The sequence below is a fragment of the Leucoraja erinacea genome, chromosome 3, assembly GCF_028641065.1.
Source record: "Leucoraja erinacea ecotype New England chromosome 3, Leri_hhj_1, whole genome shotgun sequence".
Taxonomy (NCBI): Eukaryota; Metazoa; Chordata; class Chondrichthyes; order Rajiformes; family Rajidae; genus Leucoraja; species Leucoraja erinaceus.
In genome coordinates, this window is record NC_073379.1 from 3,476,860 (window position 1) to 3,493,266 (window position 16,407).

At 43.8% G+C, this 16,407-nt stretch overlaps 1 protein-coding gene across 1 annotated transcript in view; it reads left to right on the forward strand.

Annotated features, from left to right (window-relative positions):
* Positions 1 to 16,407, forward strand: part of pde8b (phosphodiesterase 8B) — a 208,828-nt gene that overhangs the window by 129,963 nt on the left and 62,458 nt on the right. The window contains exons 5-8 of the mRNA XM_055631505.1: positions 3,076 to 3,133; positions 7,832 to 7,920; positions 9,985 to 10,063; positions 14,650 to 14,790. Of these exons, the coding sequence (XP_055487480.1) occupies positions 3,076 to 3,133; positions 7,832 to 7,920; positions 9,985 to 10,063; positions 14,650 to 14,790 (367 nt within the window). The remainder of the gene's footprint in view (positions 1 to 3,075; positions 3,134 to 7,831; positions 7,921 to 9,984; positions 10,064 to 14,649; positions 14,791 to 16,407) is intronic.

The following is a 16,407-nucleotide window of genomic DNA, read 5'->3' on the forward strand; positions in this document are numbered from 1 at the left end:
GGTGCAGGTGGTGCAGGTAGTGCAGGTGGCACAGTGGTGCAGCTGGTAAAGCCACAGCCTCACAGCACCAGAGATCCGGGTTTGATCCCAACCACGGGTGCTACCTGTGTGGAGTTTGCATGTTCTCCCTGTGACCATGCTGTACATTTGCACTACTCTAAGCAATGGTTCTTTTAAGAATTGCGGCTGCCATCACGTTGAACAACCTGGAAAGTATTTTTGGGTTGGGTAAAGCACTCGCACCTTCTACTGCTGACTTCCACATTGGCTGGCTCACTGCGCATCATTCCTGTGTGCTAAGCTGCCTTTAGAGCACTCAATAACTCATCACTCTGTGCTGAGAATCGTGGAGACTCCCAGCTGTATCCGTCGTAAAATTAGAATGGTACCACACAGGAACAGGCCCTGTGCCCACAAAGTCTGTGCCAAACATGATGCCGTAACCATTCCTTATCTCCCTGCATCATTCATTCATCATCGTCGAAAACATTAGCGACGCAGTGGTGCAGGTTTCCAATGGGAAGGGTGACGAACGCACCACACATCTCTGCCCTCCAGTTCCTGCGGACTTCCGCCGCTGGAAGTATAGGATTTTGGTGTGCGTGCTTTATCATCGTCCCTTACAATGCTATGTAGGACAGCGAGCGCAACTTCTACTGAAGTGTGGATGGCCGTTGGCTCGCTAGAAGCTTCTTCCTCTGGCGTATGGCATGCACAGCCTAAAGTTGTAGGACAACTTGTTCCATTTGATCTTATTTGATTGTGCACGCCGGGTTGATTGCATTCGTTGAAACAGGGTGGACCACGTGAAGGTTGCAATCTCCCACCCCTCGATAGAAGCTCATCTACCCTTAGACAGGTCTTGTTTTTGGTCCCGCTGGGGATCCACAACCCCCTCCTCACCTGGAAAACCAGGTGGGGGAGACGGTTTAGTCACTGACTATCTGAATATGGTAGCATGGGATTACATGGTACCCGTGGCGGGGGATCTCCCCCCCCCCGACCGGACCATAACCCTTATCCCTCCATTCCCTGCAAATCCATATGCCTATCCAAACGCCTGTTAAATGTCACAAACACATCTGCATCAAACATCACTCCCAGCAGAGCTTTCTATGCATTCACCACCCTCTATGTAAAATACTTGTTCACACATCTATACGGTGGCACAATGGTGCAGCTGTAGAGTTGCTACCCCACAGTACCAGAGACCTGGGTTTGATCCTAACTACGGGTGCTGTCTGTATGGTGTTTATACGTTCTCCCTGTGACCCCTTCCTCCCACACTCCAAAGACGTACAGGTTTGTAGGATAATTGTAGTTAGGTCTTCATTCTCTGGAGCGCAGAAGGTTAAGGGGGGACCTGATAGAGGTCTTTAAAATGATGAGAGGGAAGTCCAGGACAAGGGGTCACAGATGTGGACAAGCTTTTCCTTTGAGAATAGGGAAGATTCAAACAAGAGGACATGACTTCAGAATTAAGGGACAGAAGTTTAGGGGTAACATGAGGGGGAACTTCTTTACTCAGAGAGAGGTAGCGGTGTGGAATGAGCTTCCAGTGGAAGTGGAGGAGGCAGGTTCATTGGTATCATTAAAAATAAATTGGATAGGCATATGGATGAGAAGGGAATGGAGGGGCCGAATGGTATGTGCAGGCTAGGTTTCTAAGGACAAAAAAATTTGTTCAGCACGGACTTGTAGGGCCGAGATGGCCTGTTTCCGTGCTGTAATTGTTATATGGTTTTGTAGGATAATTGGCTTCTGTAAATTGTCCCTAATGTGTAAGATCGTGTCCGGGTCAGTGCGGGCTTGATGGGCTGAAGGTCCTGTTTTCATGTCGTATCTCTAAAGTCTAAATCTCCTTTAATCTTTGCCACTCTCACCTTAAAGCTACGTTGTCCAATATTTGATATTCACTCGTGGGAAAAAAAGTTTCTGACTGTCTGACCTATCTCTCTCTGCCTCACATAATTTTATATACTTCTATCCTGTCTCCCCTCTACCTCTGGTATTCCAATGAAAACAATCCAAGTCTGTCCAAGCTCATCCTGGTGTGAATAGCCAGGCATCATTCTGATAAACCTCCTCTGCACATTTTCCATAGCCCCTTCATGCTTCCTGTGATGGGACCACAATGCGACTGCCGGCATAATTGACTGACGTACCAGGTCATCGAAACATTTGCGGTGTGATGCGGCGTGACACGGCGTGATGACGTTTGACGTGCGTTTTTTTTTCAAGTGTCGCAACATTTTCTTTTGTCGCCGCTAGATTTTGAAATGTTCAGAATCTTTTGGCGACACTGGCAGTCGCCGAAAAAATTGCCAAGTGGGACTCAGTGCATCAAGCTATGTAAGCAAGCCTACCATATACCTTCTACATCACCCAGTGAGATATAGCAAAATCAACCCCAGTGGTTCAGATGAGTTTAGTTTATTGTTACATGTACCGTGGTACAATGAAAAGCTTTCGTTGCGTGATGACCAGTCAGCGGAAAGACAATACATGATTACAATCGAGCCATCTGCAGTGTACAGATGCTGTACGTATATAATAGGAACACCATGAATAACGTTTAGTGCAAGATGAAGTCCAGTAAAGTCCAATCAAAGATATTTAAGATATTTAAGAAGGAACTGCAGATCCTGGAGAAGGGTTTCAGCCTGAAACGTCGCCTATTTCCTTCGCTCCATAGATGCTGCTGCACCCGCTGAGTTTCTCCAGCATTTTTGTCTACCTCCGATCAAAGATAGTCTGGTCTCCAATGAAGTAGATAGTAGTTCAGGACCGCTCTCTACTTGTTGGTAGTATGGTTCAGTTGCCTGATAACAGCTGGGAAGAAACCGTCCCTGAATCTGGAGGTGTGCGTTTTCACACTTCTGTACCCCTTGCCTGATGGGAGAGGGGGGAAGAGGGAGTGGCCGGGGTGCGACTGGTCCTTGATTACGCTGCTGGCCTTGCCGAAGCAGAGTGCGGTATAAATGGTTTATGGTTAAATGAAATGCTATGGTTTATAAAGCTGTCAGATGAGATGCCTTACCCAGAGAAATTATATATTTTTGTATCTTCCTACAGGTGTAATGATCAAGAGGAGACTTCTGTCTTGTCCATCCTCAATGCTGGCTTTAACAGGGTAGGAAATTCTGTAATTATTGCATCCCAATATTTTGTTTCATGTTTTCCACAATGTAGCTGAAAACAGTTTGAGTTATAGATGTGGCTGGATTGATGGTGTATGGAGGACGGAGATAGGGTTTCTTCCCTGTTGTGCATCTGCATTTGACATGACACAAAATCCTGTCTGTCCTTAGAGGGTCAGGCAACACCTGTGGAGGGAATAGACATGCAATATTTCGCTGATTCACAGATTCCCCGACCAGGTACCGTACAGATGCTGCCTGACCCGCCGAGTTGCTCCAGCACTTGGTGTTTTGCTGAAGATTCCAGCATCTGCAGTTCCTTGTGTCAGTGTCTGCATCTGTTACTTGGGTCTGCATCTGTAACATCTCCTGTCGGTGTAAACATCGTAACCATGTTAATGGGTAGAGTCGGTCCAGCCATTGGGGGAGACTGCCTGCCAATGTGGTAGCGGGCACACTCTGGAGAAGTGGTCCTGGTTTTTGATAGATCTATCAGTTCAAATACTGGATTGTCCTCCAGAGTCGAGGCGGTGCGCATGCCGTCGAGGCGGTGCACATGCCGTCAAGGCGCCGGCAGGCCGTTGCCGCGCGGAATTTTTGAACATGGTCAGTTTTTCGGAGCCCCGAGCGATGTCGGGACCAGCTCCACACAACTCCATACGGCTCTGGCGATCGAAGTGGGACCGGCCCCGCGAGGCCATACGGCTGAAGCAACCACGTTAGGTCGCGCTTGCCGCATGGAGTCGCATGCTGGTGGGACCGGCCCTTTACCCTTTGTGCTGGACCAACAGAGGTCACAGCCTCGGGAGGCTGAGATACCAGTCCTCTAACTTGTTCCCATCTTGGGGCAGCATGGTGGCGTAGAGGTAAAGTAGCTGCCTTACAAAGCCAGAGACCCTGGTTCGATCCTGACTACGGGTGCTGTCTGTTCTGGAGTTTGTACCTTCTCCCCGTGACTTGTGGGTTTTCGTCGGGTTCTCCAGTTTCCTCCCACACTCCAAAGACACACAGGTTTGTAGGTTAATTGGCTTCTGCAAATTGTAAATTGTCCCTAGTGTGTAGGATAGTGCTAGTGTACGGGGATTGAAGGGACTGTTTCCATGCTGGATCTCACAAGTCTAGAAGTCTAATCTTCTCTGCAATGTAAAATGTGACTAGGATGTCCCAAGGCGGACGTTGTATTTGCTTGAGTTATTTTGAATAAATTGATTCTTAACTGATAAGCTAATGGTGAAACGTTCTATAAAAATCCTCTTCATTATTTGCCCCCTCTGTCAGTCACTGCTTATGTCAATGCCATATATTTCAGTTTAGTTAGCCTTGTTTATTGTCACATGTACCAAGGTCCAGTGAAAAGCTTTCCTGCCTCATTTATCAAAGGTCAACTGGGAGCAAAGCAACCGCAGGCTTTAGTTTAGGAGACGTTTTAATATTTGTTTTACATGGTCCTTGTTTTTATTTTCTGCTTTTGCCAGCTTGGTTCATCTTAGCTTAATAATGCTATAGATGAGTGTGGCACTCCATAAGACCTGAAGAAAGGTCCCGACCCGGAAACGTCACCTATCCATGTTCTCCAGAGATGCTGCCTGGTCCTCTGAGCCACTACAACACATTGTGCACCCCCCCTTAGACTGATTTTAATTTCTACAGAACACATCTGCAGTAGCCCCAATGTGTTTAAGAAGGAACTGCAGATGCTGGGAAATCGAAGGTACACAAAAATGCTGGAGAAACTCAGCGGGTGCAGCAGCATCTATGGAGCGAAGGAAATAGGCAAGGTTTCGGGCCAAAACCCTTCTTCAGACTGTAGCCCCAACACTTGAATTTGGAATTCAATCATCAAATATAGACAGGGCAAAAGCTGCTATTTAATTGATTATAGATTGCTACAAGAATAATATGAAAACAGCTTTCATTGAGCAGTTTTGTCAAAGATCATGCATGATTTGCATTAAGTGTTGTATCCTTTACTGCAGTTAAAGGTTTTTCACCAAAAATCACGGAGCTCTGTCTCCCTCAAATTGTGTTAAGTTTAATTTGCAACAATTTCTGTCGTTTCTGATTGTTTTTTAGCTGTCGGCTAGGATTGTAGTGGGTGGGTGGAGATGAGGATGGTGGTTATTTTGTTAATCATATGGATAGGAAAATAGAGAGGAAAATCAGAACAAGCAGATTTTCATTTAAATTGGAATGATGGTGAATATACAGACAGATATTACAATATTTGTATCAAATGCATTAAATTTGGGAAGTATTGCCTTTTGTATCATGCATTAGACCAGGGTATTATACGTCCAGCAAGGTTAATCTTAAATAGACACAAAGTGCTGGAATAAATCAGCGGGACAGGCAGCATCTCTGGGGAGAAGGAATAGGTGATGTTTCAGTTCGAGACCCTTCTTCAGACTCAGCCTCCTTCCCGGGAAGAAGGAAGGGCTCTGACCCGCAACGTCACCTATCCCTTTTTTCCAAAGATACTGCCTGTCCCGCTGAGTTACTCCAGCACTTTCTGCCTATCTTTGATACAAACCAGCATCTACAATTCCTTCCTACACGAGGTTAATCCTAAAGATCCCGTGACATTTTCCCAGAAGGGAAGGGAGATTAGTTTAATTTAGAGATACAGCGTGGAAAACAGGTCCTTCAACCCTCTGAGTCCACACCGACCAGTGATCCCGACACACTAACACTGTTCTACACACACTGGAGACAATTTACGATTTTACCAAGCCAATTAACCTACAAACTTGTACATCTTTGGAGTATGTCTTTATGAGAAGGAATTATTTCAAATATCAAATAAAGGAGTTATTTATAAAGGACTTACAAAGGAGTCAAAGTACAACTTATGCCACAAGACCAAGAAGGGTCTCGACCCGAAACACCACCCATTCCTTCTCTCCAGAGATGCTGCCTGACCCGCTGAGTTATTCCAGCATTTTGTGTCTATCCCTTTGAAAGGATATAAAGGTCTGTACCAAACAGAATCTGGTGTTTGAGACTTAGTGGGACTCCTCTTCAGACTTCTTTCTGGTTGTGCACTAAGATACACCACAAAGTTGAGTGCAGAATGCTTACAATAATACCAATCCACAATTATTGCCTATAACCATGGGATTAAAAACAATTTAACAGATAATAAATCACTTTACCTGGTAATATTTCTTGAATGTTGCATCATATAATGGAATGCGTTGATATATTCTGCTTCCATTATTTAGGACCCTTGTGTTTAATAATATGTCAATGTAAATAACAGTGTGGATAAAATCCCAGCAGTTATGGAATTTCTGTCTCTCTATTCATTAGAACATCTATTGACTTTCTATGGACAGATGTTCAGTGTTTCTCTTAAACAATTGAACTTTCCACGCTACGTTCAATACTGTTAACACATCTGGCCCCCGTTCTTTTTCAAGAAAACTTTAGACCATTTGGACTCTGACAACTGCCTGACCTTGTTAAGATTGATTTTACTTGTCAATTAGTACGGAGTCTTTCGGCTCCTCTGCTGTCATTGAAATTGATCAATTGAGGTTATTGTCTGCTCCTAAATCCTCGCAAGTGGAGGAGGTTGCACGTCCCACCCCAGTGCTAACTTCTTGATCCCTGTGAGTTTGTGCTCCATTGATTAAAGAAATTCAAACAGATACTTGCTGAGAGATTGGGGACTGAGCAAGGGCTGAGCTTTGACTCTCTGTACAGGGGTATCAATGACAACTTGACCTTACATCCTCATGAATGATTATAGTCATCCCAACATCCACCTCCTCCAAACAAAACAATTCTCCAGTGATTAGCATCTCCCACAATCAAGAAAAGAATAACCATCATTAATAAAGTCTTCTAGGTCATAATTCCAGCCTCTGTTCAAGAACTGTAGCCATTCCAACTATATTCCTACAATATGCTGATATTGTGTAGGACGGAACCTCAGATGCTGGTTTACACTGAAGATGGACACAAAATACTGGAATAACTCAGGCTGTATCTTTGGAACGAAGGAATGGGTGACGTTTTGGGTCGAGGCGCGTCTTCAAAAGGGCTCGAACTGAAACGTCACCCATTCCTTCTCTCCAGAGATGCTGCCTGCCCTGCTGAGTTTCTCCAGCCCTACCCAAGGATTGGTATTAACAGGGGCCTATAATTTTTCCCAGTCCTTCAACCCTCCATAAACTGCTTGTAACTTAGGTCCTGCACTTCTAATGTCTTCCTTCAACAAGTAACGTCCACAATTAGGAGACCAAAACTGTTCACAATACTCCAGATGTGGTCTCCCCAGAGCCCTATACAATTGCAGAAGAACCTCTTTACTCCTATACTGAAATCCTATTGTTTTGAAGGCCAACATTCCATTATTTTAAGATTCGCAACATGAATCTATCGCCAATAGTTCTTGGTGTCTCCTATTTCTTGTGTGTCGACTTGCTCACATAGAAAATGATACTACGTTAGTGATCGCCCTTAAAGGAATCATATGAGACATAGAGCAGTACAGCATAGAAACAGGCCCTTCGGCCCAACTTGACTATGCTGACCAAGTTGGCATTTTGGGCTAGTCCTATTTGCCTGCATTTGCCCATAGCACTCTAAACCATTTCTGTCCCTCTATCTATCTAAATATCATTCATGAGACCTGTTACAGGCTTTTGAATATTCCACTTTAACCATAATTTTCTTCTCCCCCATAGCGCTACATAGAGAATCCCAATGTAACCGCGTGCTATAATGAATTAATTCAGTTGGAACATGGAGAAGTGCGTTCACAATTCAAACTACGGTAAGTACTTTCCTCAGCATAGTAAGACTCAATGGTCAATGGTACTTTATTTGTCACACGTACCGAGGTACAGTGTAATTCATTTTTGTGCACAGTTCAGTACCAAGTATCACTATACATAAGCATTTAGATACATCTTTGATAAGCATCTGAGATACAGTACAAGTGTATAGCAGTAGTACACTGAGACAGCGTACGGTCACCAGTTTGCCGCCATTTTCACTTCCAGTTGTTGTAAGTGCAGGGATCTTGATCAGACCCAGAAGGTCTGTTGTCCTGGTGGTATTGCAGGGTCGGCCTGGCCAAGCATAGCCGTGGTGTCCTCCGCCACAGCTCCACTGCTGTGGGCCCCTTCCGGTCCACACACTCAGCCCCTTGGAGCGGCACTCGGTCTAAACTAGTGAAGCTACTTAAAAGGGTATATTTAAGAAACCATGCGAATAATGTCGGGAAAGAAGAACGTTTACAAATTAACTTCTCAAGCACAGGAGAAGATGTCAATGTGATGCAGTGGAGTTTAGTTTAGTTCAGTTTATTGTCATGTTTACCAAAGGTACATTGAAAAGCATGCTATCCAGGCAGCAGAAAGACTGTACAGGATTGCAGTGGAGAAATCCACAGTGTACAGATACAGGACAAATGGAAAAAGGTATAGTGCAAGACATTGGAACAAACTGATTGGTGAATTAGCAAATTAGCATAGAATTACGATTGTCATTCCACCCTTTTCCCAGGGATGAAATGTCTAGGAATTGAGGGCATTGAGAGTCAAAGCCTTTCTTCCCAGGGTGGAAGTAACCAACACTGGAGGGCATGGCTATAAGGTGAGACGGGAAAAGTTTAAAGGAGATGTGCGGAGCAAGTTTAGTCAGCGCCGAGAACGTGCTGCAAGGGGTGGTGGTGGAGCCAGACACGATAGTGGCGTTGAAGAGGTTCTTTAGACAGGCACATGGATATGCAGGGAATGGAAGGATATGTATCACATACAGGCAAAGGGAGATTAGTTTAACTTGGCATCATGTCAGCGCAGACATTTTGGGGATAAGAACCTGTTCCTGCGCTGTACTGTTCAAGGACGAGTCTCACCCCAGCCATTCCCTCTTCTCCCCTCTCCCATCAGACAAGAGGTACAGAAGTGTGAAAACAAATGCACACCTCCAGATTCAGGGACAGTTTCTTCCCAGCTGCTATCACAACCATCCAACCACAACTAGAGAGGGCCCTGAGCTACTATCTACCTCATTGGAGACACTTGGACTATCTTTGATCTGACTTGACTGGTTTTATCTTGAACTAAGCGTTACGCAAGTTATTCCCTTGATCATGTATCTGTCCACAATGAATGACTCAATTATAATCAGGTATTGTCTTTCTGCTGACTGGCTAGCACACAACAAAAGCATTCCACTGTACCTTGGTACATGTGACAATAAACTCAAATCTCAAGACTAGATTAAAGATTTGTTTCACAATTATTAGACTCTCGAATACTCCATGGCATTGTGTATTATAGCAGAAACCCAGACCATTACTTAAAATTTGAATTAGACAACTATCTGAATAGGAAAAATATAAATAGAGGGATAGCAGGCAATGAGATTAACATAGACAGTCTTACTTGAAGAGCTAGTGACGCAGGAAATCAGTGAGTTGAACTAGACAGCTAACATGATTCTAGACAATGTGGTAAAATAAAATCTGAATCAGTCTTTAACCTTAGAGAGCAATGACTTTTGCTCCACACTTACAAAGGTTGATTTATGGAAGAAACAATGAACTGCAGATGCTGGTTAACACACAAAAGGACACAAAGTGCTGGAGTAACTCAGTATGTCAAGCACCAATTCGGGAGAACACGGACAGGTGATGTTTTGGGTCGAGACGGTCTGAAGGAGGGTCACCACCCAAAACGTCACTTCACCACGTTATCCAGAGAGCTCACCTGATGCATGGAGTTACTCCAGCACTTTGTGCCCTTTAAGGTTGATTTATTTAATAAATGGAATAAAAGAACTGAAAATTCAATTGTTACTCAAATGCGTTCAATATTGTTCATTTTTGTAGGGCATGTAGTTCCATATTTGCAGCCTTAGAACACTGCCAGGAGGCCATTGAAATTACAAGCGAGGACCATATCATTCAGGTAACCTCACATCACCATACCATGAGAGCTCAGTCTAAGTGAATTGTTATGATATGTTGGACATTTACTTGTTACTTTCACGTTCACATTCTTTGAAGTCAATATACTGATATTATGAGCGTTATTCTTTACTGCTCTTTAAGTAGACGGGAAGGATGTGGAGGAGAAATGGAGGACATTTAAAGATGAAATTTTAAGTACAGAATCTTTATGTCCCTGTTCGGTTGAAAGGAAATAGTAAATATTGGAAAGAGCCATGGATTTCAAGGGTAATTGGACACTTGGTTCGGAAAAAGAGAGAGATCTACAATAATTATAGGCAGCATGGAGTAAATGAGGTGCTTGAGGAGTATAAAGAAAGTAAAAAAGAATCTTACGAAAGAAATTAGAAAAGCTAAAAGAAGATATTAGGTTGCTTTGGCAAGTAAGGTGAAAGTAAACCCAAAGGGTTTCTACAGCTATATTAATAGCAAAAGGATAACGAAGGATAAAATTGGTCCATTAGAGACTCAGAGTGGACAGCTATCTGCAGAGCCAAAAGAGATGGGGGAGATATTGAACAATTTATTTTCTTTGGTATTCACCAAGGAGAAGGATATTGAATTATGTGAGGTAAGGGAAACAAGTAGCGTAGCTATGAAAACTATGAGATTCAAAGAAGAGGAAGTACTGACACTTTTGAAAAATATAAAAGTGGATAAGTCTCCAGGTCCTGACAGGATACTTCCTAGGACATTGAGGGAAGTTAATGTAGAAACAGCAGGGGCAATGACAGAAATATTTCAATTGTCATTAGAAACGGGAATAGTGCCGGAGGATTGGCGTACTGCGCATGTTGTTCCATTGTTTAAAAAGGGTTCTAAGAGTAAACCTAGCAATTATAGACCTGTTAGTTTGACGTCAGTGGTGGGCAAATTAATGGAAAGGATACTCAGAGATAATATATATAAGAATCTGGATAAACAGGGTCTGATTAGGAACAGTCAACATGGATTTGTGCCTGGAAGGTCATGTTTGACTAATCTTCTTGAATTTTTTGAAGAGGTTCGGAAATTGATACGGGTAAAGCAGTGGATGTTGTCTATATGGACTTCAGTAGGGCCTTTGACAAGGTTCCTCATGGAAGGTTGGTTAAGAAGGTTCAATTGTTGGGTATTAATGGAGGAGTAGCAAGATGGATTCAACAGTAGCTGAATGGGAGATGCCAGAGAGTAATGGTGGATGGCTGTTTGTCAGGTTGGAGGCCAGTGACTAGTGGGGTGCCACAGGGATCTGTGTTGGGTCCACTGTTGTTTGTCATGTACATCAATGATCTGGATGATGGTGTGGTAAATTGGATTAGTAAGTATGCAGATGATACTAAGATAGGTGGTGTTGTGGATAATAAAGTAGAGTTTCAAAGTCTACAGAGAGATTTAGGCCATTTGGAAGAGCGGGCTGAAAGATGGCAGATGGAGTTTAATGCTGATAAGTGTGAGGTGCTACATCTTGGCAGGACAAATCAAAATAGGACGTACATGGTAAATGGTAGTGAATTGAGGAATGCAGTTGAACAGAGGGATCTAGGAATAACTGTGCACAGTTTCCTGAAGGTGGAATCTCATGTAGATAGGGTGGTAAAGAAAGCTTTTGGTGTGCTGGCCTTTATAAATCAGAGCATTGAGTTGGGATGTCATTTTTTTACAAGGCATTGGTGAGGCCAATTCTGGAGTATGGTGTACAATTTTGGTCACTTAATTATAGGAAGGATGTCAACAAAATAGAGAGAGTACAGAGGAGATTTACTAGAATGTTGCCTGGGTTTCAGCAACTAAGTTACAGAGAAATGTTGAACAAGTTAGGTCTTTATTCTTTGGAGCGCGGAAGGTTAAGGGGGGACTTGATAGAGGTCTTTAAAATGATGAGAGGGATAGACAGAGTTGACGTGGATAAGCTTTTCCCACTGAGAGTAGGGAAGAATCAAACAAGAGGACATGATTTGAGAATTAAGGGACAGAAGTTTAGGGGTAACATGAGGGAGAACGTCTTTACTCAGAGAGTGGTAGCGGTGTGGAATGAGCTTCCAGTGGAAGTGGTGGAGGCAGGTTCGATTTTATCATTTAAAAATAAATTGGATAGGTATAGGGACGGGAAAGGAATGGAAGGTTATGGTCTGAGTGCAGGTCGATGGGACTAGGGGAGAATACGTGTTCGGCATGGACTAGAAGTGCCAAGTTGGCCTGTTTCCGTGCTGTAATTGTTATATGGTTATATGGTTATATGGTTATATGGTTATATGGTTATGACTGCAAGGCACGAAATTTCGTTCAGACTGAAAAGTCTGAATGACAATAAAGGATACTTGATACTTGATATCCCTCAACCCCCTTCACTTCCCTGTGCCAATCTAAAAGCTTCTTAAATGCCACTATGGTATCTGCCTCCACCATCACCCCTGGCAGTGTGTTCCATTCCCCCATCACTCTCTGTGTAAAGAACTTGCCCCGCACATCTCCATTAAACATTTCCCCTCTCTCCACACCTTATAGCCATGCCCTCTAGTGTTGGATATTTCCACCCTGGGCTCTGACTGTCTACCCTATCTTTAATTTGCATCTCATAATTTTATAAACTTCTATCGAGTCTCCCCTCAGCCTCCGACGTTCCAGAGAAAAAGTTAAGATAAGTTAATTGTTTAACTTATCTTAACGGCGGTAAGTTTTTAGTTAGTGTCAAAACATTATCACACTTTCTGGCTACAACACATGTTATCAACTGAAATACTCAATTTTTGCTTATTTTCCAAAACACACCATCTTCTTCTTCTTTTGTGTGGCATGCACAGCCTAAAGTTGTTGGACAACTTGTTCTATTTGATTTTCCGTTTGTGCACGTCGAGTTGATTGCATTAGTCCAAACAGGGCGGACCACGTGAAGGTTGCAATCTTCCACCCCCAAAACACACCTGGATTCAGAAGAGCTCATTAAAACATGCACATTTATTGTGTGCCTAAAAGGATGGCTGTAGGAATAATGATTCCCTATCACAATTGCCAAGAGACAAGGGTCACTCTCCCAAGACAAGGGGTTGCCCATTTAGGACAGAGCTTAGTTTAGTTTAGTGCAGAGATACAGCGCGGAAACAGCCCTTCAGCCCAGGGAGCCTGTGCCGACCAGCGATCCCCGTACACTAATACTATTCTACACACTAGGGACAATTTACAATTTTTACCGAAGCCAATTAGCCTACAAACGTGCACGTCTTTGGAGTGTGGGATGAAACCAGAGAACCTTGAGAAAACCCATGCGGTCACGGGGAGAACGTATAAACTCAGTACAGACAGCACACATGGTCAGGATCGAACCCGGGTCACTGGCGCTGTAAGGTAGCAACTACCATTGCGCCACTGTGCCATCCCACAGTTGAAATGAAAATTCAACCAGAGGGAGTGAATCTTTGGAATTTTCTATACAGAAGTTCTGTGGAGTCTCAGACGTGAAGTATTTTTAAGAGGCAAATTGGTAGATTGGAAATTGAAGGAATTGATCTGTCATCATCTTATTGAATGGTGGAATAGACACAAGGGGCTGAACGGTCTACTCCTGCTTCTATTTCTTACGTGTATTATTCTCCCTGAAAGGACAGAGACCCGTGATGGATCACCGTACAGCTCCAGAGACCCGTGATCGATCCCGACCACGGGCGCTGTCTGTACGGAGTTTGCACGTTTCTCCCCGTGACCTGCGGGGGTTTTCTCCGGTTGCTCCGGTCTCCTCCCAAACTCCAAAGTGGTACAAGTTCGTAGGTTTTTGGTAAAATTGTAAATTGTCCCTAGTGTGTAGGATGATGCTAGTGTGCGGAGATCGCTGGTCGGCGCAGACTTGGTGGGCTGACGGACCTGCTTCCGCGCTGTATCTCTAAATTAAAAATAGGCATTTATACATTCTGCTACCGTCAGGGATTCCTGGGCTTGTTCATCAAGGTCACTCTGTTCCTCCAAGCTCCTTAAGGCCCTACCATTCATTGAGTGCATCTTATCAGCCCTCCCAAAAAAGCACCACCTTCATTTATCAGGATTTAATTACATTGATCGATTCATTTTACCAATGGATCAATGTCATCCTGTAATCTAAGACTACTCTCCTTACTATTTTGGTCACTCTAGCCGTTCTTTGCTGACACAGATCAATGATTATCTCTTGCCGATGTCATAGAGAGAATGAACCAGGATCTGCAAAATTTGTTACTGGTAACTGAACAGCGATATTACTATTTTACCCAGAACATTACATTGTCAGCAGTTTTGGGCAGTTTTTAAGGTGGAGATTGACAGATTCTTTATTACGATGGGTGTCAGGGGTTATGGGAAGACAGTAGGAGAATGGGGTTGAGAGGGAAAGATAGATGGTGGAGTAGACTTGTTGGGCCGAATGGCCTAATTCTACTCCAAGACTCACGAAACTGACGAACTCTCAGAATAACGCGCCACAAATTTAAATAAGGTGAACAGTTTTCTGGGTATGGAAAAGTTTTCCTTGTGTCAATGCAAAGCAGAAAATCAAAGGTTATATTTAAAAAGGGATTTAATTGTTGATTTATTTTCCAGTATGTGAATCCAGCATTTGAACACATGATGGGCTATCAACGAGGGGAGCTGATCGGTAAAGAACTTACTGAGCTGCCCAAAAGTGACAAAAATAAAGTGGATCTTCTTGATACAATAAATACATGCATCAAAAAAGGAAAAGTAAGTCAAAATGTTCACTTTGCACATCAGTGGCATATTTCCCTCACACCTTTGTGAATTCTCATTATATAGAAACATAGAAACATAGAAAAATAGAAATTAGGTGCAGGAGTAGGCCATTCGGCCCTTCGAGCCTGCACCGCCATTCAATATGATCATGGCTGATCATCCAACTCAGTATCCCGTACCTGCCTTCTCTCCATGCCCTCTGATCCCCTTAGCCACAAGGGCCACATCTAACTCCCTCTTAAATATAGCCAATGAACTGGCCTCAACTACCCTCTGTGGCAGAGAGTTCCAGAGATTCACCACTCTCTGCGTGAAAAAAAAGTTCTTCTCATCTCGGTTTTAAAGGATTTCCCCTTTATCCTTAAGCTGTGACCCCTTGTCCTGGACTTCCCTAACATCGAGAACAATCTTCCTGCATCTAGCCTGTCCAACCCCCTTAAGAATTTTGTAAGTTTCTATAAGATCCCCTCTCAATCTCCTAAATTCTAGAGAGTATAACCAAGTCTATCCAGTCTTTCTTCATAAGACAGTCCTGACATCCCAGGATCAGTCTGGTGAACCTTTTCTGCACCCCCTCTATGACAATAATGTCCTTCCTCAGATTTGGAGACCAAAACTGTACGCGATTCTCCTGGTGTGGTCTCACCAAGACCCTGTACAACTGCAGTAGAACCTCCGTGCTCCTATACTCAAATCCTTTTGCAATGAAAGCTAAAATATAAAAAAATAGTGGGAGTATTCGGATCAACTTAGAGTTTAGAGACTTGGAAAAAAAGGCCACGCGGTCACGAGTCCGCGCCGACCAGCGTCCCTGCAAACATTAACACTACCCTACCCAGGGATAATGTCCATGTACGCCATTAATTAACCTCAAACTTGCACATCTGGCGTGTGGGAGGAAACTGAAGCCCACGCTGTCACGGGGACCAAACCCGTACCCACGGTCGGGATTGAACTCAGGTCTCTGGCGCTGCAAGCGCTGTAACCCCCTGTCCCACTTATGTCCCTGTCCCACTTAGGAAACCAGAACGGAAACCTCTGGAGACTTTGCGCCCCACCCAAGGTTTCCGTGCTGTTCCCGGAGGTTTTTGTCAGTCTCCCTAATGATCAAAAGGTGGTTGCCGGAGGTTGAAGGGAGACCTTCCACTACCTGCAACCTCCGGCAACCACCTTCAACTACCTGCAACCTCCGGCAACCATCTTCAACCAGCATCGCAACCGGCTTTGATTAAAAAATTACCGATTTTTAAAACGGGAACCTGTTTTTAGTCGTGGCAGGTTTTGAATTTTTTGAAATAATCGCCGGAACAAAGAAGAAGCGGAAACCATTTTCGACCATTAGGGAGACTGATAAAAACCTCCGGGAACCTCCGGGAACCGCACAGAACCCTTGGGTGGGGTGCAAAGTCTCCAGAGGTTTCCGTTCAGGTTTCCTAAGTGGGACACGGGCATAAGGCACCAACTCTACCACTGCGTCACCGTGCTGCCCACCGTTTTGTTAGCTGAGACGATTTTAACATCTTAAGATAGTGAAAGACTATATAAATGCCACTCAGTATTTTGTTTAATAAAGACACAAAATGCTGGAGTAACTCAGCGAGTCAGGCA